This window comes from Pyrgilauda ruficollis, unplaced genomic scaffold, assembly GCF_017590135.1.
Source record: "Pyrgilauda ruficollis isolate IOZ18807 unplaced genomic scaffold, ASM1759013v1 scaffold14, whole genome shotgun sequence".
Taxonomy (NCBI): domain Eukaryota; kingdom Metazoa; phylum Chordata; class Aves; order Passeriformes; family Passeridae; genus Pyrgilauda; species Pyrgilauda ruficollis.
The window spans coordinates 9,511,406-9,538,614 of record NW_024512543.1 but is presented as its reverse complement, the minus strand read 5'-3'; the positions used below and the strand labels follow the sequence as shown (position 1 = coordinate 9,538,614).

The 27,209-nt window shown below is 37.4% G+C and overlaps 1 protein-coding gene across 4 annotated transcripts in view; it reads left to right on the top strand.

Moving 5' to 3' along the window:
* The window catches only part of CKAP5 (cytoskeleton associated protein 5), a 53,594-nt gene that overhangs the window by 6,610 nt on the left and 19,775 nt on the right, over window positions 1-27,209 (top strand). For all 4 annotated transcript variants that reach the window (XM_041459941.1, XM_041459942.1, XM_041459939.1 and 1 more), the window contains exons 2-24: window positions 3,788-3,879; window positions 4,415-4,608; window positions 5,698-5,904; window positions 8,320-8,491; window positions 9,419-9,551; window positions 9,837-9,940; window positions 10,312-10,425; window positions 10,625-10,729; window positions 13,279-13,368; window positions 13,471-13,635; window positions 14,417-14,545; window positions 15,320-15,502; window positions 16,414-16,527; window positions 17,721-17,831; window positions 18,960-19,052; window positions 19,663-19,848; window positions 21,493-21,587; window positions 22,902-22,959; window positions 23,039-23,164; window positions 23,500-23,636; window positions 23,787-23,961; window positions 24,491-24,604; window positions 26,686-26,814. In XM_041459941.1, coding sequence (XP_041315875.1) covers window positions 3,823-3,879; window positions 4,415-4,608; window positions 5,698-5,904; window positions 8,320-8,491; window positions 9,419-9,551; window positions 9,837-9,940; window positions 10,312-10,425; window positions 10,625-10,729; window positions 13,279-13,368; window positions 13,471-13,635; window positions 14,417-14,545; window positions 15,320-15,502; window positions 16,414-16,527; window positions 17,721-17,831; window positions 18,960-19,052; window positions 19,663-19,848; window positions 21,493-21,587; window positions 22,902-22,959; window positions 23,039-23,164; window positions 23,500-23,636; window positions 23,787-23,961; window positions 24,491-24,604; window positions 26,686-26,814 — 2,991 coding nt within the window. In that variant the 5' untranslated portion in view covers window positions 3,788-3,822. The remainder of the gene's footprint in view (window positions 1-3,787; window positions 3,880-4,414; window positions 4,609-5,697; window positions 5,905-8,319; window positions 8,492-9,418; window positions 9,552-9,836; window positions 9,941-10,311; window positions 10,426-10,624; window positions 10,730-13,278; window positions 13,369-13,470; window positions 13,636-14,416; window positions 14,546-15,319; window positions 15,503-16,413; window positions 16,528-17,720; window positions 17,832-18,959; window positions 19,053-19,662; window positions 19,849-21,492; window positions 21,588-22,901; window positions 22,960-23,038; window positions 23,165-23,499; window positions 23,637-23,786; window positions 23,962-24,490; window positions 24,605-26,685; window positions 26,815-27,209) is intronic.

Genomic DNA, 27,209 nt, shown 5'->3' with positions numbered 1-27,209 from the left:
AGAATCTAGTGACTTAATTGAAAAGAGAAACAATTGTCTTTTATTCTGTTAAATGCAAGATGTAGACAGTACAAAATCTTGGCATTAGCAGACATGAGCAGTGATGAAGCTAGAAATACTGGATGTTTAAGAAGGAGCTTTCCCTCTGTGACTGTGGAATACTTTCTGAGAAACTGTCTGTTCTAAAGGGATTTGTAAATTACTGGGGGGAGTGCAATTTTATCACTATTTTTAGATGCCAGATTCAGTGCAGAAGGCAACTTAACCCATTTTTTAATTGAAGTATCGATTGTAGATGTTAATGACTAAAAATAGTGGGGGAACTGAGTTGACCAGACTGAAAAAAAACAGGTGAAACACTGTTTCATGGTGATTCAACTCCCTTCCCTATGTCTCTCTTAGAGTGTGTGATTCCCCTCAAGTTAAGCACATTATGATGTGGGAACGGAAATTTGAGATGCTGTAGTGTATCACTACTGTACAAGCAAGAGGTTGTACTTTGTGGCAGTGAACTGTTGTGTATGTGTGAGGATAAAAATAATTGTAAATCAGTATCAGTCTGGTAATGGACAAGCCTTTTTAATGGAGTTGCTGTTGACTTTAGGGTTTAAGCTGAGTTGAGGTTTGTAGTACTTGCTGGGTACTTGATTGAGGACTGTCCTATAGTAAGGCTTCTTTCCTTGGCAGGACAGATCTCTGGAGAGAAATAATGTTTCTTTTTATTATTGAAGTAGGAAGTTCATGCTTTTGTCTGTTTTCTAAAAAAACAGTGTAGATGTCTAGTACAGGTGCCAAAATTTTATCCTGGTGTTTCTGTTGCTGGCATGTGTGTTTATGCTTTCTTCCCCTTTTTGTTTTTGTTCAGAATAACTACTATCCTTGTATTGTTCCTTATGTGTTCTTCAACAAAAAAAAGTATAAAAGAGGCAATAGCTTGAGTTAGTTCCAAGTTTATGATTAAGAATCAGAGCTACCTAATTTTCTATAAAGTTCATTCTGCTTGTTCTTTGCAAAAGTGTGTGACTTTGGGGAGAGACTACTGCATCTATTTATGTTGTCTGCATCCACACTGAGGAAGTACTCCATTATTTCTATATTGGTGTACTCAAATGAAGATATTCCTAATGCCAGTTTATACTGGCAAAGCTGTCTTTGCTGACAGCACTTGGCTGCAGAACTAACTTGAGGGATGGGTAATTTTACTGCTGGAAACTGTTCGCTGTAGGGCATGCCTGCATCCATTGCTAGGTGGACTGTTTGGAAAGCTTTTCATGTGAATTCAGTCTCATTTCTTGCTTTTGGAGAGAAGTCATTGTCTTCATAGAGTTAGATATGTTTTTATGTTTTACCCCCCACTTCTGTATTTGCCATGAGCATGTTGCTTTTGGGTGTGGGGTAGTGCTTTTTGTGTTTTGGTGTGCATGTTTGGTTTCTGTTTTTTGGTGGGTTTGGTGGGGTGTTTTTTGTTGTTTTTTTTAATAGGTAAAATGTATTGAGTTTGAATCAGGAGTCTATTCATTTCTATTTCATTTTGAGCTCTCAGTAGACTGAAGGAGGGATAAGAGAACAAATGAGAGGTTGGGGCAGACAAAACATAAGCAGGAGTTTAAGCAGATGAAAGCAGATCCATTGCAAAAGACTGGTGGGGTTTGGATGCAGTAACTCATTTGCCCTTCTGACGTCGTATGATTGTTTGGGATTGGTATGGCCTTTGAGTTCTATTCTCATTGTAAATTTTGATTTGGACTACCTTTTTTGTCAGTTCCTGACATGGAGGAATGCTGTGACTAGGTTTGAAAAAATTTTGGGGCTTTTTTTTTTGTTTTTTTTGGGGGTTTTTTTTTTTTTTTTTTTTTTGTTTTGTTGTTTTTTTTTTTTTGTTTGTTTGTTTTTTTTTTTGTTTATTTGTTTTTGTTTGTTTTTAGTAAGTTGAGCATGAAAAAAGATAGTGAAACAGAATTAACAGTTCAGTAGAATGGGTTTTAGGTAGCCTCACTTTTGAGTACTTTGCTTCTTACATAACAAGCAGATCCTTTCATTCTCACTGGCTTACAGTTCTTTGGCCCTCCCAAAAAAAAGTGTGCTTCTTTAGAAGTATGCTTGCTACCACTGTGCTGATGTCAAGAAAAAATATCCTTACTGTTCTTTTGATGAGAAAGGGAATGATAAGGGCAAACCATAATAATGCTTGGATACACTTGTTTATGTATGTAGTCAGCTTGTGTTCTGACATTGACTCTTGTTTTACTGCCATTGGGCAAATTAATAGTTTATGCAATTATAGTGAGAGCAGTATTAACATCCATAGGAACTTGTAAATATTTAAGGCAAGCTTAGTGTAATTTGCTGTGGGGCTGTGTGTATCTGTGACAGGTAGGGATTTTGGAGTTCTTTGTGTTTCTTATGGTTTTTCTTTTTTAATTATTGGGAGGTTGGGTTGTTACTTAAGTATCTTCTAACTTATCCAGTAAGGAATAAAAAAAGAGCTGTTGCTAGCCTAATTTTGCTGTCAGGTTAGCTGTATGTCTTAGTGTTGTGTGGCTGATAGAAGGCTTTGAAGTATTTGCTTATATTAATTTATGTGAGTGAAAATATGCCTCTAATTCAAGGGATTACCTGTCTACAGAGACCCTCTGACTGAATTAGGTGAAATACTTTGTAGGCCAAAGGCTGAATTTCTGTTAGGAGCATTTTGCTAGTGTTGTGTACTTATATGCCTGTAGTGATAAATTGCTGTGTATGGCTGGGTTTTGGCTTGGTCTGTGAATTCAGACTGATGTGTTGAAATGTGTTACTCCCTCTCTGGTTTGATTTTGTGCTTATAAATAACACTGGGAGCCCTTTCTACTGCTACTGCTATTTTCATTTTGCTGACCTCTCTGCTTCAGACTGGTTCTCTCATTATTTTCTGAGCAGTCAGATTGTTTGTACAATAAGTCTGAGATGGGCATTGAGCCTAAGATCTCATCTGTCATACCCTAATAGTCAGTGTTCTTATTTTAATCTAAAGCAAAGGGAGAAGGGGGAAACCACTAAAACTTGAATGACTAAGGATTTAAACACTACATGTGGCAAGAAATTGATCTCTTGTTGACAGTTGCTGATGCTGGCTACATTAGAATTAGGGTAAAAATGGGTTTTGTTCCTCTTGGTGAATCTTCATTTCAATTGTGCTGTTTGTAAAGTTGTTAAAAATTACTGTCCTTACACTTGCAACTGATTATTTTTTGACACTGATTCATGGCACCTGTTGCTAAAAGCATGTGTCAGTAAGAGCCAGTTTTTAGTGTTGATGGGAACTCAGTTTGGTTTAGTGCCTTAGCTGTAGTACATTCTTCCTCAAGCTTAGGTGAGGTTATATTCCACATGCCTTTTCAGCTTACTAAAAGTTTCACCTATTCAAACTTGTAGCATGAGAAATACTACAAATTGCACTGCTCTCTAATCTTTAATGGCTTCTGGTAATTTTCTAGAGCTAAAAAAATAGTGGTCTGATTTTCAAAGTGTGCATCTAAATATAATTACAACCTTGGATTGCATATTAGCAATGAGATTTGCTACAGAACTGGGGAGTTGTATTGTTTTGGATTTTTTTGTTTTGTTTTTTTGTTCACTTGTTTTGGGGGTTTTTGTGTGTGTTTTGTTGTGGTTTTGGTTTGATTTTTTGGTTTCTTTATTTTTCTTTTTCTTTTTTTGTTTTTGTTGTATGTTTTTGTATTTTTAGGTATAAATATGTATTCACCCAATATGTATTCTTCTGTTTTCTAACTTGTCCTTATCTCCACAGAAATTACTGTAGTTCTAGAGAGAGCCTGATTTACAATGGGGGACGACAGTGAGTGGATGAAATTGCCCATTGATCAGAAATGTGAACATAAGGTTGGTAATCATGGATTTGGTTTGCTGCGTATCTCTGCTCATTATGATTTTGTAGTGTTTCTGTAACTAAAATACTCTGTAATTGGGTAATCTTGACAGCTGCACGGTGAGAATGTCAACAGATCTGAAACTGCATCAGCTCTATCCAACCTAGAGGCTGAATAACCTCTATTAAGCAGATTTTAGTAGCGTTATATGGCGTAAGCTTGTATGCTGACAGATAAGTACACTCATTCACTTGGAGAAATTACTCATCTGTAGCTGAAACTGTTGCTGGGCTCCCACCTCCTCATTGGTGTTTGCTGGAACTTATGAAGAGCAGGGGGAAGACTGGCATCTCTCTATCCCATATCATTATTGGCGGGAGAAAAACAAGTATTTTGTCCTGTTGCATGTCATTCATATAGACATTGAAGAGAAATCTGCAGGTGCCAGCTTGCTGAGCATACTTTCAAATATGATTGAAGAGCTTTGTGAGAGTGGTGAGTTAAGGTTGTAATGGCACAATATTTAAATGTCCAATTTCTGGTTCCAGCTATGGAAAGCCAGACTAAACGGTTATGAAGAAGCCCTTAAGCTCTTCCAGAAGATAGATGATGAAAAGAGTCCTGAATGGTCCAAGTATCTTGGATTGATAAAGAAATTTGTGACCGACTCCAATGCAGTGGCTCAGCTGAAAGGACTAGAAGCAGCGCTTGCTTATGTTGAAAATGCTCATGTAGCTGGGAAGTAAGTAGCCTTTTCTTGCTCCTCTTAGGACAGTTTTATATGCCTCTCTGAGAAAGGCTGCAGCTGCATGTAAATTGTGCAGTGGCCGCTATCAATTCTGATCGCTACTGTTAAGAGCAGAACTTGCTTTCTAATCTAGAGAACTTGCCAAATGGCAGGCTTTCCTTGTGGATGGCCTCCATGTGCATATTAACTTATCACAACTTGCTTGCAGTGGTCTAAAAAACTATTGAAGGCACTAGTAAACGTTTCTGAAATGGTGAAAAAAAAGAATCACTAATGTGGTGGTGTAAATGCTGTGAACTGGAATCTCTGTTCTTGTTTGATTGAAACAGTCTTACCTGTACAGGAGGGAGCCCTTTTTTTCAGTGGGATATTTGTGTAATTCATACATTAAATTAAATATGTTTATGTGACATTGCATCCAGCATAACCAATATGAATCTTCATACCTGCCAATTTCTTCACTGGATGCTTTTTAGTACTTCTGTGTTGTCTAGCTCATGAAGTAGACCATACTCCTGAGGGTGAAAAAGCACATAATAGGCCAGGTTAGTGCTTAGGTCCACTGACTTTGTGACCTGATGAATTGAATAAAGGTCTTACTTAAAAACAAATTAACAAACCCAAAGCTGTGTTTGAAAATCTAACAACCTTGCGCACTCCTTGATTTAAAATTTGTGTTAATGATTTAGTTCATGTGAAGGTTGGAAGTGTATGTGAAATACTGTGCTGGGATTATCTTAACTTATTACAACATATATAATTCCAGGACATGGCATTTATTTGTGAACCTCAACTAGAGAGTGTTAATACAGTCTTGAGAATGTCTGCTATTCACTGTTGTAGTCTGGTATCAGAATGATAATATAATTGTGATCTGCGTTCTTTTATAAAACTAGATGTCAAAGCTATCCCTTAAAAATGTTGTTTTTTTTTTCCAAGGTTATTTTAGGATGTAGTCTCTTTTATGTGAAGACGTGTTGGGTCTTAATCTGGATTTGGTGCTGTGTTTTTTTTCTGTGGATAATGAAGTAGAACACTTAATTCACATAAATGTTCCAAAAGTAATACTCTCTCATCTTTCAGGACAACAGGAGAAGTAGCATCAGGAGTTGTAAATAAAGTGTTCAATCAGCCAAAGGCCAGAGCAAAAGAGCTCGGTGAAGATATATGTCTCATGTATATAGAAATTGAGAAAGGAGAGGCGATACAAGAAGAATTATTAAAGGGTCTGGACAACAAAAACCCAAAAATCATAGTAGCATGTATAGAGACACTGAGGAAAGCACTAAGGTAAGCTTTTAGTTCATGGTGTTGTGGTTTTCTTCTTTGCTTTTTCTTCACTCCAGCAATATCTGAAGTTTAATTTTATTGTCGTCTTTAGCAGGCCCTTGTTATTGTTGAGTAGAATGCATCTTTCCTGAGTTGGTATTTTTTGACAGCAACAGTTGGCAACATCATGGGATTTGTTACATGTGAGGGTTGTCTATGTTGTACTAACCTAATCTGGATCTACTTTCATTCATGGTAACTGTTTACCAAACTTGATTTTCCCAGCCTCTGAGAGAAGGGCAAGATTAGTGTGTCTTGTTCCAGACTGTGAAGCTTCTCTTCTGAATATCTGTAATAAGCTCACTGATGTGAAAACTAAAGCATAGTTTAGTTTTTTGTTCTGGTTTTTTGTTTTTTTTTTTAAACCACTGTTTTCCTCACTGATGTGAGCATGTTTAATTGGGTACACAGTGTGTGTTTTTAGAAGAAAGGAGAAAAAAACAAAGTTCATTGCACAGTAAGCTCCTGTTGTCCATATAATAATTCCTTCATGGAAAAGGAGAGCTGCTAGTGCTCCCTAAAAATCAAATCCAATTTAAGATGATGTAGTAGGCTTCAGTATTAGATTATTTTTTGGTTCCACATCAAGTTTGTTTGCTGCCTTTGAGTGAAAAATACTGAGGCTTTATGAAATTCTTATACTTGATGTATATATCATTTACTGACCATTAGGGTTTTTTTAAAGGAAACAGAAAATTTTGAAATTAATGGACAGAACACTTCTTTCTGAGTAAAGCAGCTCATGTGAAAACTGTATAATGTATGTGGGGAGTGCCTTATGTTATACATCTTTTAGAGAACTTGCTGAGGCATACATAGAGATGATCCTTGTTAAACTGATTGTTTCAGGCTTCGGTAATATCAAAATAAAGCTTTGGGCTTAACACATTACTTATGCTTCTGCTAAGTGAAACTACTGTCCTATATTTGAGAATATATTTTAGCTGTTTTAAATTGCTTATCTGGTTAAATGTCCTTTTAACAGTGCAGTGTGATTAGAAACCTGCATAAACTTCCTCAGTATCTTTCAACTAACTGCTTCTGTAAAATGTGCCACATGTCTTTTATTACTTGCAGTATTTTATTATATTTGTGATGTTAAGATCAAATACTCGCATGCAGCCCTGTTGGCTTAAACTCCATCTTCTACTTCTGAGTTGTGTTGCTACTTAAATTTTTCTTATACTTTGGTAGGCTTTCTGCATTGATAACAAAATTTGTCTGTGTTGTACCTAGGTGGGTAGCTTGAATGCATAACTAGTTTAATTTCTGGTGTTTTCTATCATGTGTTAAGGTTTCTATTCTTTCTTGTTATATAAATTAGATTATATGAATTAGATACAAATAAGTTTGCATAGGCATTTCTCCAAATATGCTCTCTTCTAAGTCATGATAGAAAAATTGAATTATTGGGCAACTCATTTGTTCACATATTTACATCATGTTACTTCCAAGGCCTGTTTTGAAGGTGTTTATACTGAGTATTTTTTTAAAATTGATGTGGAAATAAAATTATATGCACTAGAATTTCTGGAAAGTGAGACATGTAGATTTTAGTTCTTGAGCAGGCTTTTTTGCTAGCTTTTTTATTTGGAACTTGAATTGGAGGGAACCATAAGAAAAAGTGTGATTGATAGAAAGGTGATTTCAGAACTAAGAAGAAATGTTTCTGAATAAAAAAAATTAATGCTTTTGAGGTGATTTATGTATGATACCTTAGTAAATACAGCAGTTAACTTTATTATGAGTTTGAAAAGAAAGTTCTTATGTTCTCATTCATCAGTGATTGAAATAGGAAGTTTTGTGTATTAAATGCAACAGCATGTAGAATCTTCTCTCAAGGAAGGGTGTTTGGCTGGGGAAGCTTGTTTTATGTGTTCCTTTAGTGTGGCACGTATTTCAGCACATATGTTTTCTGTGAAGATGACCCAAGCTCACTATAATTATCTGGTGCAACAAGTGGAAAAGTGACTAATGCTTTTACTGCAGTTTGTTTCCAAGGATAGACAAAGGAGGTTCTATTCTGATTAAAAAAAAAAAAAAGTAGGTCATACAAATTTTGGTCTGAGGACAACTTCTTCGTCTTTTTTTCCCCCCGACAAGGGAGCCGATTTAAACACTGGACTGGATTAAGTGCTTTGAAGTAATTTGAGAGGCCTGATTTTGTAATTCCAAGCTGGGTGTGGAGGTTCATTTTGATAGGGCATATATTCTTTAAATTTTATGGTAGCATCTCAAAATAATGGTTTGAGTAGATGACAGAATTGCTAAATGTGCGTTGGAAGACTTTCATAGACTGTTTTTTAGAAAATGAGTTATTTGTGGATCACTCCCTGTTCATGGACACTGATGCTATTCTCTGTGTTTCACTGTCAGTGAATTTGGTTCAAAGATAATCTCACTGAAGCCAATCATCAAAGTATTGCCAAAACTTTTTGAATCTCGGGAAAAGGCTGTTCGAGACGAAGCCAAGCTCCTTGCTGTGGAAATCTACCGTTGGATAAGGGATGCTTTGAGACCTCCATTGCAGAACATAAATTCTGTTCAGGTAGGCAGGAAGTATTTCTGTATCCAAACATTTGATTCTCATCCTCCCTGGTTCTGTGATGCTGGCACTCTTAAAGCCAAAACTGGAATGTATTTTTTTAGCTCCATTTAACTCTACCCAAAATGTTGGTCACTCCTAGTCATTTGTAAGGAAATCATAACAGTGTTTGGTTGCTCTGAATATACATGAAGTTGTGGGGTGAAGCTTCGTATTGGAACTGAGGATGACAATTCAGCAGTAGAATGTAGCAGAATAGTTGCCCTTACAAAAGACCCTTGCAGTGAAAGTCTTTGAGTCAATAATTTTCATTCTGTTTTCTTTTTTCCTGAAATTTTTTCCTCTGTGCATCCCTTCATACTTATTCTGATGATGGTCAGGATGTGACTGTTTCCCTTCAGGAAATAGCATTGAATTATGATAGACTATTTCATAATTTTAAAATTTTACAAGTTATGCATCCTTTCCTCCTACCCACTTGAGTTAATTATGTTCAGGTGGAAAACAGTAGCTTGCTATAAAAGGGCATGGTTAAAAAAAACCAAACAGTTTCATCAAATGTAGCTCAGCATGTTTGTTTCATCTCAGTTTTAGTGTGCATGGCTGTAAAGGAAAGCTTCCTCCATGCTCAGCCATTTTTATTTCAAAGTGTCTACAGAGGGTCCACACCATTCTGAGAGGGGCCATTGTTCTGACTGTTCTACTATTAGTTCTTACGTAAATGCTGTGCAATAACTTTCTCTTCTTTGACTGAGTATATCCACAGACTTTTGAACAGTGAATGTGAAGTCACTCCTTTAGTGGCAGAAAAAAGATAGTAGTGAAAGGTAGTGCTGTCTTGGCTTTGAAATGGGAAAACTGTAATGGCTTGCTTGTCTTGGAGTATGTCCATAATCTCTCTGATATGATGATTCTTTTCCCTTTTGGCAGCTAAAAGAGCTGGAAGAAGAATGGATCAAAGTGTCATCAGCTGCTCCTAAGCAGACCAGGTTCCTGCGTTCCCAACAGGAGCTGAAAGCAAAATTTGAGCAGCAGCAGGGACTTGGAGGAGATGCAGATGGAGGTAATCTATTTAATCTGTGAACTCTGTTGGCAAGTATATTGTATATAGTTGGTGAAGGAATGCATTAAATTGTAAAGAAGCCTTTGCTCAAGCTGGTGCAAAACATGGAGTGCACTACACAAGAAGAAAATGTGTCTGAGGAAGAAGCTTTATATGAAAGAGTATCTATCTTTTGAAGTAGCAAATTCACAACTGCTGATGGCACTTTCTGAGCAATGAGCCTTAGGTGGTGCTCAAGTCAAAATTTTGTGTCACTGCTTATACATTTCTCTCTCCTGGTTGCAGGAGATGATGATGAGGAAGAGGCGGTACCACAAGTAGATGCATATGAGTTGCTTGAAGCTGTAGAAATTCTCTCCAAGCTTCCCAAAGACTTCTATGAGAAAATAGTAAGCATAAACTTAAATACTACCTGTTAATTCTTTGTATTGCTGATGAGTCTTAAGACTTACGGGCAGTTCTGCAATGTGTGCTTTAGTGCCATGTGGGTAATAACAAACTCGTGTTAATAACATACGGGCTATTGTAAATAAGTTTTAAAGTTTGATTTAGCTGCAAGAAAGCTGTAATTTTAAGGGGCTGAGGTATGTCCTGGGAAAGGACTGTATTTCATATTTCACGGCAGTTACTGATGTTCAACTGTAAGGAGAGCTTGATTTTCTCAAGTTGGAATCAAGGGTTTTAATCTAAGGCCTGTGGCAAGTAGGCTTCTCTAGAACTGTTTCTATTTATAGATTAATGTAAATTATTTGCTCTGCAGGAAGCAAAAAAGTGGCAAGAAAGGAAAGAGGCTCTAGAGGCTGTTGAACTGCTAGTGAAAAATCCCAAGCTGGAGTCAGGAGACTATGCAGACTTGGTGAAAGCACTCAAAAAGGTAATCAATAAAACTCAGAGTGCACATATAATTTAATATTTTTATAATTTATTTGTATGATAGTTTAAAAGTTACAGTTGATATAATACTCATGAGTAGAAAACTACTAAATGGAACAGTTGTGGAAATAACCCAATCGGTGGCCTGCTGATTATTGTAAGAAATTCTTCCATTTCTCTGAAACTGATTTTCTCTTCAGGTTGTTGGAAAGGATACAAATGTTATGTTAGTTGCTTTGGCTGCCAAATGCCTTGCTGGACTAGCTACGGGCCTCCGAAAGAAATTTGGACTGTATGCAGGGCATGTAAGTAACTGAGTATGTACTTTTTTTTCCTGATTTTATTCATGCTGGACACCTTTTTTCCCTTTCCCTTTTCCCTGTCAGGCCTTGGTATTTATCAAAGGTATTCTTTGTACAATTAGGAATGCTTACCAACCCCTTAAAAGAGTAAGCATTGAAATACTTGCCTAGATCTTTGTAGCTTAAGTTTGAAAGGACCTTCTTCATTCATATTCAGCAACATGAAACTTTCTGTTGCAATATAAGTCTTCTGTACTAAGAAAATTTAATTGTTTTGCCATTAAATGAACTTTTATTTACATTACCTTGTCCTAGAGATACCCCTACAGGAATGCATTTGTAGGCCACAGTGGAAAAAACAGCTTCTAAATCAGAGTTCTACTTAGCACCTCCATGGTGTATGTTTTATGTTGGTTGGGTTTTTTGCATGTTGGGGGAAGGTAGGTGGTGGGTGTTTTGTTTCCTTGTTGCCTGGATTTTGTGGGGTTTTTGTCTGCCTTAAATAGCAAAAAATTCTGAGAGTTTTGGTACCAAAATGTTCTGGTGCTCCAGTTTAGTGCTGTTTGTTCTCTCCTATGGTGCTCTTCTCTTACCAGTAGCTAAAATCAGGGAATACAGGGAAGCTTAACTAGTATGTGGAAGCAAAGAGAGCTTTTAATAAGTTGCAGTTCTCACTTGTTTCTCAAGCCTGTGTCACTGTGTTCTTTAAGCTGTTCAGTCAAATTTTTCGTGTGGTGTGCAAGAGTAATGAGGTTAGAGAAGTGATGTGCCTGGCTGCTGGTAGTGTTGTCTCTGAATTGGGAAGTTGCTGAATCTCACTACTTCAGAAACATTCAGGTCTCTTGAATGCTGAACAAAAGTTTGGACAGTCACTTTCATTCTGAAAGCTGTCTGTAGTTATGAAAATGATTCTGGCATTTGTTTTATAGTTGATTTCTGAAGGTTAGCCCTTATTGCTACAGAGTTAGTGTTGAAAAAGCCAAGCTTCTAAAACAAGGGTGTAGCTCTGTGGTTGCCAAGCAAATGGCGTTGAGAAGATGTCTTTTTCAGTAGTGTAATGGCAGCTCTGAATTGCATAATCTCAGTACTCATTTTAGCAGTTCACTTGATTTGTTTGCTGGATTTATTTACTTGTGAGGAAGATGCAGACTTCTCCTGAGAGTGGGCATGGAAGTGTTACAAAACAGAATTGTTGCTAGAATTGTATGATTATAGACTCTTGTTACTTAAATATAGGACTGCAATGCTAATCTGCAATCTGTGTTCCAACAAGAGTGGTGAAATCATGCTTAAAATCATACTCCTCACTGTAATTGAGTACATGTGTGCCACCTTCACCTCTGACTGCATTTGTACCCCTGGACTAATTTTTCTTCTTTCCCTCTCACATGGGCTACGGTTTCTAACTTCCATGTTAAAAAAATGCTCATTTTTCCTGCCAGTATTTTCTAAAACAGAGGCCTAATGATTTTAATTATCTCTTCCTTATGACATTGTTCTCTGTGGGATGTAGGGGTATCTAGCACCTGCAGTAGCGTGTTTGTCTTTGTGGTGCTGTCTGTATTATCTGAAGGTTTTTTGAGTGTTGAAGTCTGTGAACTGGGAATTTGGAGGCTGCAGTCCAAGATACCACCACAGTACTTCACAAGGGGTTGGGATTCCATAGTCAGCTTCTGAGTAGAAAGCAAATCTATTTTTTGTTATGCAGGAGTGTATAACTTTCTGTAAAGCATCTGACTGCTTCCAGATGATGAACTGTTACGTTTATGAAAATTTTGAGAATAGCCTGCTTTCCATAGTTAAGATCTGCATGTTTCTGGCTCAGTGACAGAAGTCCTTACTCTTACAGAGTCCGTACTAAAATGGTCTTGTTCACATTACTGGCACATCTGCAGTGTAGTTATTTTTACTTTTTTTTCCCCCCTTAAATATTTTATTTATTTGGGATTTTTTTTTATCAGTGACTGTCTGAGCACCTAGACTAGGTAGAAATTGCTGTCAAATTCCAGTATGGCATAGTTTACTGTCAGATGTGATTTTTCAAGGTGGTAGATCTGAAAAATATTGCTGCAGAGAGGATTCCAGTTGCTTTAGAATCATGATCTTACCAGCTGTGGATCAGATGAGGACTTCTTAATGAGCCATGCTTAATGCTGTCAGAAAACTGGGAAAGAGGGGACAGGTTAATTGCCTTCTTGGATTCTTAGAACACAGCAGCTCAGCACCCTTTATGTTGTGAAATCGTTCATTTCCATTCTATTGCTCTGTATTCCAGCACAATTCCATAATCTGTAATTATGTGAATTTATCGGTATGCCTTTTGTTATGAATTTGTTTAAAAATCTGTATTTTTAATAGAGTGACTGGAATGAGTTTAATGTTGGAAAACAGCAAGAATAAACTAGTTCAGACTGCCGTTGTGTACTTCTGGAGGGGTACAGTGGAGATGTTTGAATTACTGGCTTCTCTGCAAAGTACTGTGTGGTAGACTATCAGGCTTTCCAGTTATGTTAGTGAAGAGGGATTTGACATTTTTGTTCCCTTTTCCATAGGTTGTTCCAACAATCTTGGAGAAATTCAAAGAGAAGAAGCCCCAGGTAGTGCAGGCACTGCAGGAGGCCATTGATGCAATCTTTCTTACAGTAAGTAACAGTGAAAATTTCCCCACTGTCTGAGAATTGGTCATGAACTTTGATTTGCTTTTCTCTTTACTGAAATAATGACTTTTTTATTCAACACTGTAGACCACATTGCAGAACATAAGTGAAGATATTTTGGCAGTCATGGACAACAAAAACCCAACAATTAAGCAACAAACATCCCTTTTCATTGCAAGAAGCTTCCGACACTGCACACCTTCTACTCTTCCAAAAAGCCTGTTAAAACCTTTCTGTGCTGCACTTCTCAAGGTAAAGCAGGAGGAGTTGATACTCCTCTGGCATTGACTTGAGCACTGTTGTTGTGAAACCTTGGATAGTTTTGGGAGAAAGACCCTGAAGGTAGTGCAGAGACCAGAGAGCTCCTGTGTGCTTTGTAGCCCTCAGAGCTTGTTTTGACTGATGTCCAACTTGAAGGTGTCTGTCAGGGGAGCAATTTGGTTTCCTTTATCTTAGCTTTTTTGAAGCTGTAGACTCACTAATTTGGTAGTAGATTAAGACAGTGATTTACAGCTATTATCCCAGACACTGTCACTTGTATCTTGCACACATATCTAAGTTTTTTTTGGAATGCTATTGTTTAGTATGAATAAAAGAACAACCATCATTGATTCACACGTGGCAGTGACACTGGAGCATTTATCAATGTAAGTGATAATGACGTATACTTTTTTCTTATTGCAAACGGCCCTTTCCTTGGTGTAGGCAATATCCCTGGCTTAAAAAGTTGAGATTATTACAAGATTACAAAACTTTAAACTCTTTATGAACTTTCATGATGTTTAAAGCATGAATGTTCAACCTCTTCTTGTGGAAAAAACCCAAATATGAGAAAATGGCTGTATCTGAGAAAAAGTAGATTGGGTCAGTACATAGGAAAACAGAAGTGTAAAACAGCCTTTTTCTTTCTGCAATGGAATGTCAAGGATTACTCTGTAGTAGATTTGGATTCTAAACAAGGGGTGAGGATTTGTATAGAATATGTTCAGATATGAGCCACAAGTCCTATGACATAAATTGTCTTTCTCTGTAGCATATCAATGATTCTGCACCTGAAGTAAGAGATGCTGGATTTGAAGCATTAGGCACTGCCTTGAAAGTAGCTGGAGAGAAAGCTGTGAATCCATTTCTAGCAGATGTAGACAAACTAAAGCTTGATCGCGTGAGTATTGTTATAAATGTTGTAAAAAAGGCTCCATTTATCCATTTAAGATGCATCTTAGGCTAGAGAAGGTGAAAGATGATGCTTTAGCCTAATTAATTTCAGCACAGATTTTTGAATATGTATTTTTTACTTAAGTGTTACTGGTGTTGCAGGGAATCTGAAAATCTCTTCATTCTTATAATAAAAGTATCTGGCTGTATTATCTGTGAGGTGGGTTGTGAGGTTTAGTTGTGGCTTTGGTTGGTGGTATATGGAGTTTTGTTTGTTTTTTAACACTTCCTTGTCTGAAACAAGCTTTTAGGTTACAACCATATGGTCTAATTTTGTATTACTAGATAGGATGTGGTATTAAAGACTTACTTCCCAACAAAGAAGTTGTTGTATTTTTGCATAAGCTGGCAGGTATGTTGATTGAATGAAAGGTTTTTTAGTTTGAGATGCTCAGAATTCGTCTTTGAGCATCTAGGAGTATCAGTAGGATGTCAATGTTTTCTTAGTATATAAATGCACTTCATTTTGAACTAGGAGAATTATTTTGGCAATACGGTGATGGTTAATGCCACTGACTGGTTAACCTTACTTTTGAAGGAGCATCAGATAATAATAGCATCAGATAATAATATGTTGGAAAGTAAACTACTTAAACTCTTCACATTTTTTCCACAGTAGTCAAGTTTGAGCCACTGCTGGTAAAGGGACACTGTGCATCCAATTCTGGTAGCTAAACAGCTTCTTTCTACCCCCGCTTTTTTTTTCCCCACTGCTTGGCAGATTAAAGAGTGTGCTGAAAAGGTGGAATTGGTTTATGGTAAAAAAGCAGGAGGAGCAGCTGAGAAAAAAGAAGGCAAGCCCGTTACTGGAAGGGCCACTGCTGTTCCAGGGCCTGCAGGAGATAAAGAAACAAAAGATGCAGCGACCAAACCAGGACCACTGAAAAAAGCATCTGCAGTGAAGGTGAGAGGCTGTCTGACAATTAGTTGTCTGTGGTTGCATCAAATAGTTCCTTACTGCAGATCAAAGGTAGCATGTTGGACATTTGCCTCCACTGAGCTATCACTGTCCTTTTGCAGGAGTAGGTGAGCCTAACAGCAGAAGGAATCTGTGACTTTCTGGGAATGTAATGGAATCTCAGTTTTTAATGATACAAACTGTCTTGACACTTACGTCTTAATACCAGATTTTGATTTTGAAATAGTGATAAAAGACTGGAGGCATTCAGAGGAGCCTCAGATGTTGTAAGATTGATGTGCTCTGTGATATAATACTGCTTGGCTGAAGTCAACATTTCTTGTAACTAGCAAGATTACTAGTTAAGTATTGGGTATTTTTTCAACATAATTTTTAGTTTGCTCCTTTGTATATTTTGAGGTAGTTTGAAGTATTAGCCTGTATTTTTTTAAAATTATTCTTTGGATTTTAAAAATTGACTGCAGTAGATGTCTGTGATATGTTACGTAGTTCTTCAAGTGGGATACCTGGAAGTGAATTGAAGAACAGAATTTTTGAAATTTTTTCAGTACTTAGATAACGTGAAAGAGACACCAGTCACAAGTTTAGTATCTAACCAGTATCCATAGGAAAACATACAGATTAAGTAATTATTTCCTGAACTTTCACAAATATATAATTCTTTCCTTTTTCATCTTCCATTGTCCTGTTATGTTTTGTACAACCTGTAGTCTAAAAGCAATATATTAATTAAATAAGCTTTAGCTTATCTCTCCCTGCAGTTGTTATGCTATTAGAGAGATGTGTTTTTCTGACATTAGAATATATAGAAGCGTAGTATAGCAAAGACAGCAATTATTTTGATATCTGAGCTAGAGACCTATTTGATCTTGGCTAACTTGTCCATTACTTTCTAGGCTGGGGTCCCGCCGAAGAAAGGCAAGCCAGCTACAGCTGCAGGTACAGGAGGTGCTGGGCCTAAAGGCAAGAAGGGTCCTGAGACCAAAGAAATCTTTGAGTCAGAGCTCTCTGTGAGTATTCTGCTATTCTCTGAAATACAAAGCCCTCTGTAACCAAGATTGTAGCTTTGGTTAGTCAGTTCTTCAGGTACTACAGAGTTTTTCACAGAGGTTTCTTGTTTTTGTTAGGAGAAGGGAAAGCAGTATGTATGACTTTGTAACTGGTGAAATAGGACTGTGGTAAATACACCTGTTCTTCAGGCTGTTGTTGGCACCAGGCCATTTAAGACATAAAGCAATAAATCATGCCTATACCCTATGACAGGGGTATATTGTGTTCCCTGAAGTAGGAAGAGATGATGATAAAAAAACAGCAATACTTCATATGTAATTTAGGACACATGATTTGCTGAAGGAGTCTGGTATTAAAAGCCTGAGAATACTTAATTCTGGAGTTTACATTGAAATCTGAAGTGAAATAAAGTAATAATTAAATGAACTAATATGTTTTGTGCTGTTCATATTAAGTTGCATTTCAAAAAAATTACTGAATTCTGCATGTTAGCTGACCATCTACCTACTTTCTTGGTAGGAAGCTGGATAAACTCAGGTATCTGTGGCTCAAACAGTACCAAAAAACCTATTAAAGTTTTGTTAGATGTATCTGCAATACATCTAGCATATGGTTTGGACTGTCAATCCAAACCACAATTATATTTGGAGTGTTGCTTAGAGTGAATAATTTGTATTGTGTATCCAGCTTATATTGTTAGTTATACAGTTGAAAATGAGAATACAGTTCCTGAAGGTGATGCAGACACCTGTGAAACAAGGGAAGTTTTTATCACTAAATAACTTTCTTTTTCCATTTTGGTAAAATGGAGACAGAAGATAGGTCTTCTGTCTGCCCTCATCAACTTCTGATTTGTTGTTGTCAATGTCTACTCAGGCTTGATCCAACATTACCTTGCAAATTTTAGGTTACCTCTGCTTGATTCTTTAAGCAGATTGACTATCTGCAGAGTTTGTTATACTTTCCAGAGATTACTTTTCTGTTGCAATGCAATTTTAGCAGCTTTCTAAACCCATAAGACTCCTAAACCACAATCCATACTAAAATCTTTCAATCTACAACAGAACCCTTTTCCTATTTTGTAAATGCACCACAGTACAAGGGTCAGTCCAGTATATTACCTGTCCTTAAGGTTGCTGCCCCCTCTGAAGGGACCCAGTGGAGTGTTAACCTTGTTTTGATCTGGCTGCAGATAGAAGTATGTGAAGAGAAAGCTGCTGCTGTCCTTCCAGCTTCTTGTATCCAGCAGTTGGACAGTGGTAACTGGAAAGAGAGGCTTGCCTGCATGGAGGAATTTCAGAAGGTATGTTTGGAACAGTTGATAAGAGAGGCTATAGGGGAAAAGACAAAACAAGTAATAATTTCTTTAGCTCTTTAGGCCTGATAAGTCTCCTGAAATGCTGACTACTAGTAGTTGTATGTCAGCACTTCAGGTGGACTAAACAATACTTGAAAAAGCCAAATGGCTTATATGGTTTAAATTCCATAACATTGGTGGACTAAGTATTTTACCTTAATGTAGACAGTTGTGCTTTTGTCAAAAATACTTGTATTTTGATTGAGGATACTTAGAGGTATTTTCAAAACTCCAAATAATTGTAAAGCTTGGTCTCAAAGACAGCTAGGTTTAAACAAAAGGTTTGCAACAACTAGGCCAGATCTATTACAAAGAAGTTCCTGCTGTTTGTATGTTAGGCAGCAATTGATTATAATCAACTATTTATCAGTTGAAATTTTTATGTTTAGAGGCTTATGAAATACTAGCAGTCTTCACAGCTAGTGGAAAGTGCTTCATGTAGTCACAAACAAAAAAAAAGCTTCAACTGTAGATGTACAAGTAGTTCATACCAGTATACAGTGCAGTAATGACTAAGCTTTTAGTATTTTAGTGGGAAAAGTGACTAACTTCAGTTGGGAAATGGTGACTGGCTGCATTGAAATGCTGCTGCAGAAGCCTGCTTTATTAAAATATTGCCATTTCAATTGAAGGAATAAGCCTAAGAGCTAAACCCCGGTCATTTAGATCATAGTCAGGCTTAATCTCTGCTGTGTAGTCAACATTCCAACATGAAAGCTCTATAATATACTTCATCTTAAAACAAAACCAGCTTTTTGAGGGCAGAGTGGGCTGTTAGGGGATTTTGTTTGTTTGTTTTTAATTAAGTATTAAATTCCTAGTATTGGAATGGCCAATAATGATTGTTAAGGAAATTTGTTAAAGAACATTAAAGGAATAGTGATGTGAATGCTGTAGGTTAAATGTTGGTTCAGTACCTCAGACTCTGTAAAAGTTGCTCTTCAGGTGAATTATTATGCTGGGAATTTCTCTAATTTAATTCAATCTTAAAAAAATACTTTGAGGACAGTTGAGAATTTCTGTTAGCTTTGTATAATTTGTGACCCACTGGCTAACTTAATGTTCATCCTTTAGGCTGTTGAGCTTATGGAAAGAAGTGAAATGCCTTGCCAAGCCCTAGTAAGAATGCTGGCCAAGAAACCTGGTTGGAAGGAAACAAATTTTCAGGTAATACATTATCCTTTAGTAACTAAATAGTCAATTTCTGTTAATGTAAAGCAGTTTCCAGCTAAAGGGCTGTAGTTGCGTATGTCACTGTGGCCACAGTTCTGACTGTAATCAATGAGAACATAAACTCTCAAATTGGATTTTATTTCTGTTGAGAATTGAGATTCTAGATGTCATCTAAAGAGTCTCTAAAGATTGTCTTTAGGTGTATATGTATACATGTGAATATATGTATAAGCATGTGTGTGTATATAAGTTCTAAAAGTAGTTAATGGCAGCCCAGTATTAGTGGTTGTGTGTGTGTGTATATATAATAGTTTGTGTGTGTACACAGTTTTTGTTCATAGTCACACAAAACACCTGTGTGTACAAAATATGTGTGCATAAATACTTCTGCATATTCAAATGTGTGTATATATATGTACAAATAAAAATTTTGTCCCTATGTTAGTATTTATCCACAAATCCATGTAATTCTTATATGTGTCTATAGTATTTACCCACAAATCCATATAATTTTTACATGTATCTATAGACACATAGAATGAGAAAAATTAATCTAAAATACACAAAGACATGAATAACTTTCTTGCTGTTTTGGATATTGCAGGTGATGCAGATGAAACTGCATATAGTTGCATTAATTGCACAGAAAGGAAACTTCTCCAAAACTTCAGCACAGGTTGTGCTGGATGGTCTTGTAGACAAGGTTGGTGATGTGAAATGTGGAACTAATGCAAAAGAGGCCATGACAGCAATAGCAGAAGCATGTCAGTTGCCATGGACTGCTGAGCAGGTGAGTGAGCAGCAAAGGTATTCTTTCAGTAAATAAAATCAGAAATAACATGTAGGGTGTCCTTTCAGTCTGAGGAGTAAATCCCAAATCTTTGATTTTTCTCTGTTGCATGAAAGTGATTTGTTTGCTCTCGAGATGCTTCCCGAGGCAGAAGTTAAATATATATTCCTCTGAAGTTGAAAATAGACTCATAGGATGGTTTGAGTTGGAAGGGACCTTAAAGATCATCTAGGTCCTGTCCCCGCACCATAGGCAGGGATACCTTCTACTAGACCAGATTGCTCTAAGCCCCATCCACCCTGGCCTTGAACATTTCCAGAGATGGGGCAGCCACAGCTCCTCTTTCAGTTCAGACCCAGTCTTCTTTGTCCAGCCACTGTATGCGCTTTTCAAAAGTTTTCTTGGAGACCTCCTTCAGGTACTAAAGGGCTACAAGATGATCACTCTAGAGCCTTATCCAGGCTGAAAAATTCCAATTCTGTCAGCCTTCTCTCATAGGAGAGGTGCTCCATCTTTAAATCATGGTGGCCCTGCTGTGTACTCATTCTAACAGATCCATGTCCTTCCTGTGCTGAATGCCCCAGAACTGGATGCTGCACTGCCGGTGGGGTCTCACAAGAGCAGAGGGAATGCCCTGAGAATCCCCCCCTCACCCTACTGGCCACACTGCTTTTGGTGTAGCCCAGAGCACAGTTAACTTTCTGGGCTATAAATACGCATTACTGGGTTGTGTCCAGCCTCCTTGGAGGGGCTGGGTGCTCTCTCTTGCGCACATTCTCTCTCCACTCATCCCCCAGCCTGTGTTGATACTGGGAGTTGCCCTGACCCAGGTGCAACACCTTGGCTTGTTGAGTCTCTTCAGGTTTCCATGGGCTCACTTCTCAAGCTTGTCCAGGTCTCTCTGGATGGCCTCCTGTCCTTCAGGTGTCCATCAAGCTTGTTTCATCACAAACTTGCCCTCAGGAAGCCCTCAATCCTTTTGTCTGTCATTTATGATGTTAAATGGCACTGGTCCTATTATGGATCCCTGAGGAGTGCTGCCTGTCATTGATGTCCATCAGGACTCTGAGCCATTAACCACTAGCCCCTGGATGTGATCATTCCACTAGTTCCTCACCCACAATGGTCCACCCATGAAATCCATGTTTCTCCAATTTAGAGAGAAGGATGTTGTGGGGGACCTTGTCAAAGGTGTGACAGAAGTCCAGATATATAGTGTTTGTAACTGCACTGATGTAATTGCTCTGTCATAAAAGGCCATGATGTTGGTCAGGGAGGACTTGCCCTTGGTGAAACTGTGCTGGCTGTCTCAATCACCTCCCTGTCCTGCATGTGATTCAGCACAGCTTCTAGGAGGATCTCTTTTATGATCTTCCGAGGCACAGTAATAATGAATAATTATCTAATGCTTTTTTTAAAAAAAAGCAGGTGTGAATCTGTAATAAAGGTGCCTCTGGCTACCTCTAAGTACTTCAGGAACTTCTGGTTCACTTCAGTTCCAGTTGTATCCTGCTGCAGTGACACAGTTGCTTTTTCCTTTTCTGTTACCCCAGCTTTTTCTGTTCAATTGCCCTGTGTTTTTTGCAGGTGTCTTGACACCTGGTTTGCCAGTGGAAGTTTACACTTAATTCTCTTCTATTCCAGGTTGTGGCTATGGCTTTCTCTCAGAAGAATCCTAAAAACCAGTCAGAAGCTTTGAACTGGCTTTCAAATGCAATTAAAGAGTTTGGCTTTTCTGGGTAAGTCTTTTAGAGCAACTTGAATGAAAATGTTTCTAATTTGGAACTAAGGTCCTGTTCATCTGAACTCCAGTTCCTTAAACTCCGATGCTAGCCATGTTTTTCTGGCTCTTAAGTATATAACTGAAAGTATCTGGCATTACTAGTACAGTGGGATCTGATTACACTTGTAGCTACTTTACTCATCACTCTATCTTCTCTGAAGAGCATGTGTCTTAAGGTACTTAAAGGTGTGGACTGGGCACAGAGCTGTGGCATTGCATACCTGTTACACTCCTACTTGGATACACCTGCACCCAGTTGGACCACTATACATTTTATAGTTGAAAATTAAAAACCACAACAACTGAATCTGACAACCTACAGAAGAGTGCATAACCAGCATGCCTGTTCATCTCCTTGGGAGACATTTTGAGGTTGATTACAGGTGGATGATGTTTCAGCTGTTATTAACAAAATAGCTGTCTGGCATTGTGAGTCTGAGAAATTATTTCTCAATCAGAACCGGGGATAGCGTGCCATAATTTTTAATCACTAGTCTTTTAACTGAATGTGGTTAAGTACGTATAAATAGTTTTATCCTGAGAAAAAATCTCTAAGCAGGGAAAATGTCAAATATCACTTTGACTACTTGGGCAGTTACTATGCCTGTCTTGAGATATTTTGTGGCTTTTAAATGGATAGTGACATTGATTAAGTCTGGGAAATAAACTCTTCTTTAGTAAATTCTACCAAAAATATATATTTGCAACATGGAATGTGTATAGATGTGTTATTAGGACAGCAGTGTTCGAGGCTGCACAGATAATACATACAGGATTTTAAACCTTTCTTTATTTCTCTTGTAAATATCCTTTTGAAAAATGTGCCTTTTTCTGGAAGATCATGAGACTAACAAAAATAAAATAAAAAAGACCCACCACAACAGTAATATACCCTCACTTTTATTGTGTAGTCATGTTTCAGACTTAAAATGTTTCTAGATTAATTCCTCAGTATTTCAGTTCTAGCAGTCACATGGATTGTGTAGTTTAAGAAACTTTCCTGCTGTGATAATAGTAGGCTTTTGTATAAATTGTTTACTGATTGATTTTCACAGTAGGCTATTCTCCAAACTGATCTTTCAGTAGTTATTTAAGCTGCTACTATCATATACCTGTGATATTTTATGAGTATACATGTTTTCTGCATCTAAGTTAGCTGTGTAAATCTGTCTAGGGGTATCTTTTTTATTTAACATACTGTGATGATTTTGTTTGTTGATGCTGTTTCCTGTGTTGTGTTTTATTTATGGGAGACATCTTTTTTCCACAGATTAAATGTCAAAGCTTTCATCAGTAATGTGAAGACAGCTCTTGCTGCAACTAACCCAGTGAGTAAATTTAGAATCTTAGTCCTGAATTATTATCAGTCCTTAATTTGAAGACTGAGCTTTTTCCTCTTTTTGGCAGGCTGTGAGGACTTCTGCCATTACATTGCTGGGAGTAATGTATCTTTATGTGGGACCTTCTCTGCGAATGTTTTTTGAAGATGAGAAGCCAGCCCTTCTCTCTCAGATAGATGCAGAATTTGAAAAGGTATGAAGTGGACCTCTCTTGCTACCAAGTATCATTAAAGCTACTTTATAACTTCAGTAGCTGGAGTTTGTAGTAATACTGTGGTCTAACCCTTGGGCCTGTAATTGAACCAGATTTGTAAGACTGCACAAAGGCTGCAAATTCATTATGTGTAGCTATCTCAGTAGTCAGTCTTTTTCATTATGAACTTTAAAGTTCCTGGGTTTGTTTGAATAGTATAATGGTTTAGAAGTCTGCTGTCCTATCCAGTGCATTCATATCATACAAGTGGTTCTGTTTTTAGTGTCAAATTAAAAATTGTAAAATTGTTGTTTCTGATTTTGTGTTGCTTGCAGATGCAAGGACAGACAGCACCAGCTCCAACTCGTGGCATTTCCAGGCACAGCGTGGGAGGTGGGGATGATGGTGAAGAAGAAGAACCGGAGGAGGTTGGGAATGATGTTGTGGATCTCTTGCCAAGAACAGATATTGGGTAGGTTTGTATTCTAGTGCCTGAAGATACACTGCAGTTCAAAACTTGGCATTTCTGCTTTCTAGGCACAAATCTAGGGTGTTAAAGCACTCAAATACTAATAGAGCTATCACTAAGTAAACAGGCACTTTACCTGTTTTTCTCTTGCAGTGATAAGATCACAGCAGAATTAGTGTCTAAGATTGGGGATAAAAATTGGAAGATCAGAAAGGAAGGTCTAGATGAAGTGACAAGCATAATAAATGAAGCAAAGTTCATTCAGTCAAACATAGGAGAACTTCCAGCTGCTCTGAAGGGTCGTCTCAATGACTCCAATAAAATCTTGGTATGTTTTTCAAAATCCTGTTTCAGTTGTTTCCAGCTTAAAACTTAAGGTAGTCATGATTTCTGAACCCTGCTTATTACTGTGTGGTCTCTTTCAATGTCATTAAGTCAGCAGTTGGAAAATAGTGAACTGTGTGTTGCCAGATCATATATTTGCCTATTTTAATAAATATTTGCCCTTTTTTTTCATTTAAAGAAGCTGAAATGAAAGGAAAAAATTACCTTTACTCGAAATGTAGTATAAGGAAATCTTAAAAGAATTTCACTAATTGCTTCATTTGTGACAAAAGTGAATTGTCCCTTGTTTGAAAATGTTTTTACTTGAAATTTAATTTGCTCAGAATATGCAAGTATGTTTTAGTTTTCAGTGTGATGAATTTGAAGCCTGGAGTAGGTTTCATTGAGCAAACATTCTAAAGTAAAAGCTTAATATATAGCAGTATCTCTTTTCCCTGTACAACTGGGAGGTTTTGCACAAATGCTTGTAACACTGCTGTATTTAAAACCTTTTTTTTTTTTCTTACGTACAGGTGCAACAAACACTGAGCATTCTTCAGCAATTAGCAACAGCAATGGGCCCCAATATCAAACAATATGTGAAAAATTTGGGGATTCCTGTCATTACAGTCCTAGGAGATAGTAAGGTAGGACAGAGGTCATGATCTCTTTGCTTTATGTGTATCTAAGCTATGCCTGAAAGGTGGTTGGTAGTTAAAACTTCCTTGGAATCTTACCAATGTTTTTAAAAAGTTATTTCCTGAATGATGACTTATTATTCAAGTATAAATATGTGCCTGAATGTATATTCAGATGTATTTCCTCCTTGTAACTGAACCCAGTGAAACAATCTGGCTTTTAAATCAATGTGGTGACTATATGCATATTTCTGCTGCTGAAAGTACAGTATTTTAGACACTGAACAGGTTTGCTTGATAAAGTTCCTTGTGGAATTTTTAGTGTATCACTGTGGATTCCAGTGTACATTGTTGTTATCTTTGTCACTGTGTAGGAGACCTTTGAACTGTAGGTAGACACACGACATTTACAACTGACACTGATGCTTGTATAAATAACACCAGTGTCGAGTTTGCCAGGATGCTGTAGCAAAATGAAGCTTAGGACCATAGGGAAAGAGCTATTTGAAGCAATGGGCAAAAAGGCTTGGGAAGGTTCCAATATCTTTTGCCAGAAGTCATGGGCAATTATTATCAAAGGTGGCATACTTCAGCTGTCTCTGCTTGGAATGTGAGTAGGAAAAAGAGCAGAAGCTGGATCTACCTGTCATAACAGTGGAAAGACTTGGACTGGTTCTAGGGCTAGATAAAAATCTCCCAATTCAAACTGTTTTCTCTTAAGTGTCTTCAATATCTGAGATTTTATGTGACTGTTCAATTCTTTTAACTCACCAATTATCCTGAGGTAACAACAGTGAGCTCCTTTTGCAGAGTCATAGAACTTTTTAGGTTGGAAGGGAACCCCACTGCCAAGACAGGGATACTTTCCACTAGACCAGGTTGCTCAGAGCTCCAGACTGGTAGGAGAGTTGCAAGTATGTGGTTTAAGGATAAGACCAATTGTAATTAAGTTACACTGTTACTAAAATGCATAATACTGACATAATTTGTAAGCACTAATGCCAACAGAAGATTGTATGCTTGTTTGAGCACTCTTACTGTGGAAATTTTTTTAAAGTACTCCAAGTGCAAGATTTAACTAGTTTATCAAATTTTTCAAGTTTTTGAAGATGAAGATGGTCCATTTTGGGTTCCACTTCAGTATGTTTATAGTGGACCCACTGAATAATTGAAGAAAATAATCAGCTTGAAGCATGAGTGAAGACAAGTCAAATTTGGGTGATGGGAACCAAGGCCTTAGCAGAGAGGCTGGTGACCATGTGTTTATCTGCAGCATGTGATTTGTTTGTTTTTCTCAATGAGATAGAAGATGGGAGAAGTTGGTAAAGCAAGGGTGCTGACTTCTTGTTTACATATATGCTTGGATGTTATTTCTGAATTTATGTGGTTCATACTTAACTAAATGAGTCTGCTACGTTATTAGCTTTCCTCAGAAATTCAGCCTACAGGAGAAGGTCTTATGTATAAAGTCATGTCTAGACTGATAACATTTTAAAGAACCATGGTTGTTAAATATTCCATCTGGCTTCTCATGACTTCATATAGCTACTTCAAAAAAGGGTGCTGTTCTAAATTTTGCTTGGAAAAAACAAGATGGAAATTGGTAGGAATTAGAGGGCTCCCTCATTCCTGATTTTGCTCATGTGTATCGTAAATGAGAGTGCCTAATAGCAGGCTCCATAATTCACTTGCCTTGATTTATGAATGTGCAGCCTATTTAAGCACTTTATAAGTCACTAACATTATTTTTTTGGCTTCTTTGAGAGTTAGACTCCCAGAATTGTCTTCAGTGAATGGTAGAATATAAAAGTAATTTTAGAGATACCCTTTCACACTCTTTATTTAATTTATTTTCTAAAAATTATGGTAGATGAGTATAATGTCTGACTGGGAGATTGCTGCAGCTGATACCATCACTGAAACTAAATTCTTCTGAATCTTAGATTTCTCAAGCTGCAAATAAAAGAGATTTCAAAGCCTGTGATGTGGAAACTTTTTGCTTTCATAGGAAGGATGACTATTGCTTCTTCTGTCGTAATCTTCTGACCCCTCTTTAGGTTTATTCTTTTTAAATCTTGTTCTTGCTGCAGAATAATGTTCGTGCTGCTGCACTGGCAACTGTGAACGCCTGGGCCGAACAAACTGGCATGAAAGAGTGGTTGGAAGGGGAAGACCTGTCAGAAGAGCTCAAAAAAGAAAATCCTTTCCTAAGACAAGAGGTAGGCTTCTGTCAAGTAAACTTCTTATGTGTGTCAAATCAAAACAACCTTATGTGCTATGGACTCTTTATCTATGCAGACTGAAATGACACAATGCTACCATTATATGGGAAAACAAGTAGCTGTGTATTTGTTCTGACATAAAATTGTTAAACCTTAAAAGGCTAATAACAAGCTTTCTTCCTGCATGAGAGCTGTCATTTGGACTTCAGTGCCTCTAAAATGAAACTTCTGTCTGTTTTGATTAGTGTTCTAGGAGCTAGTTTGTGAACCCTCAAATTCACCACGGGACCGTACTGGAGGCATTAAAAAGAGCAGCTGAAATTCTATTCCTTTCAAAAGGAAGAAACAGCCTGCAAAGAGACAAGGCTTAAAGATTTAAGATAGTTGTGTGT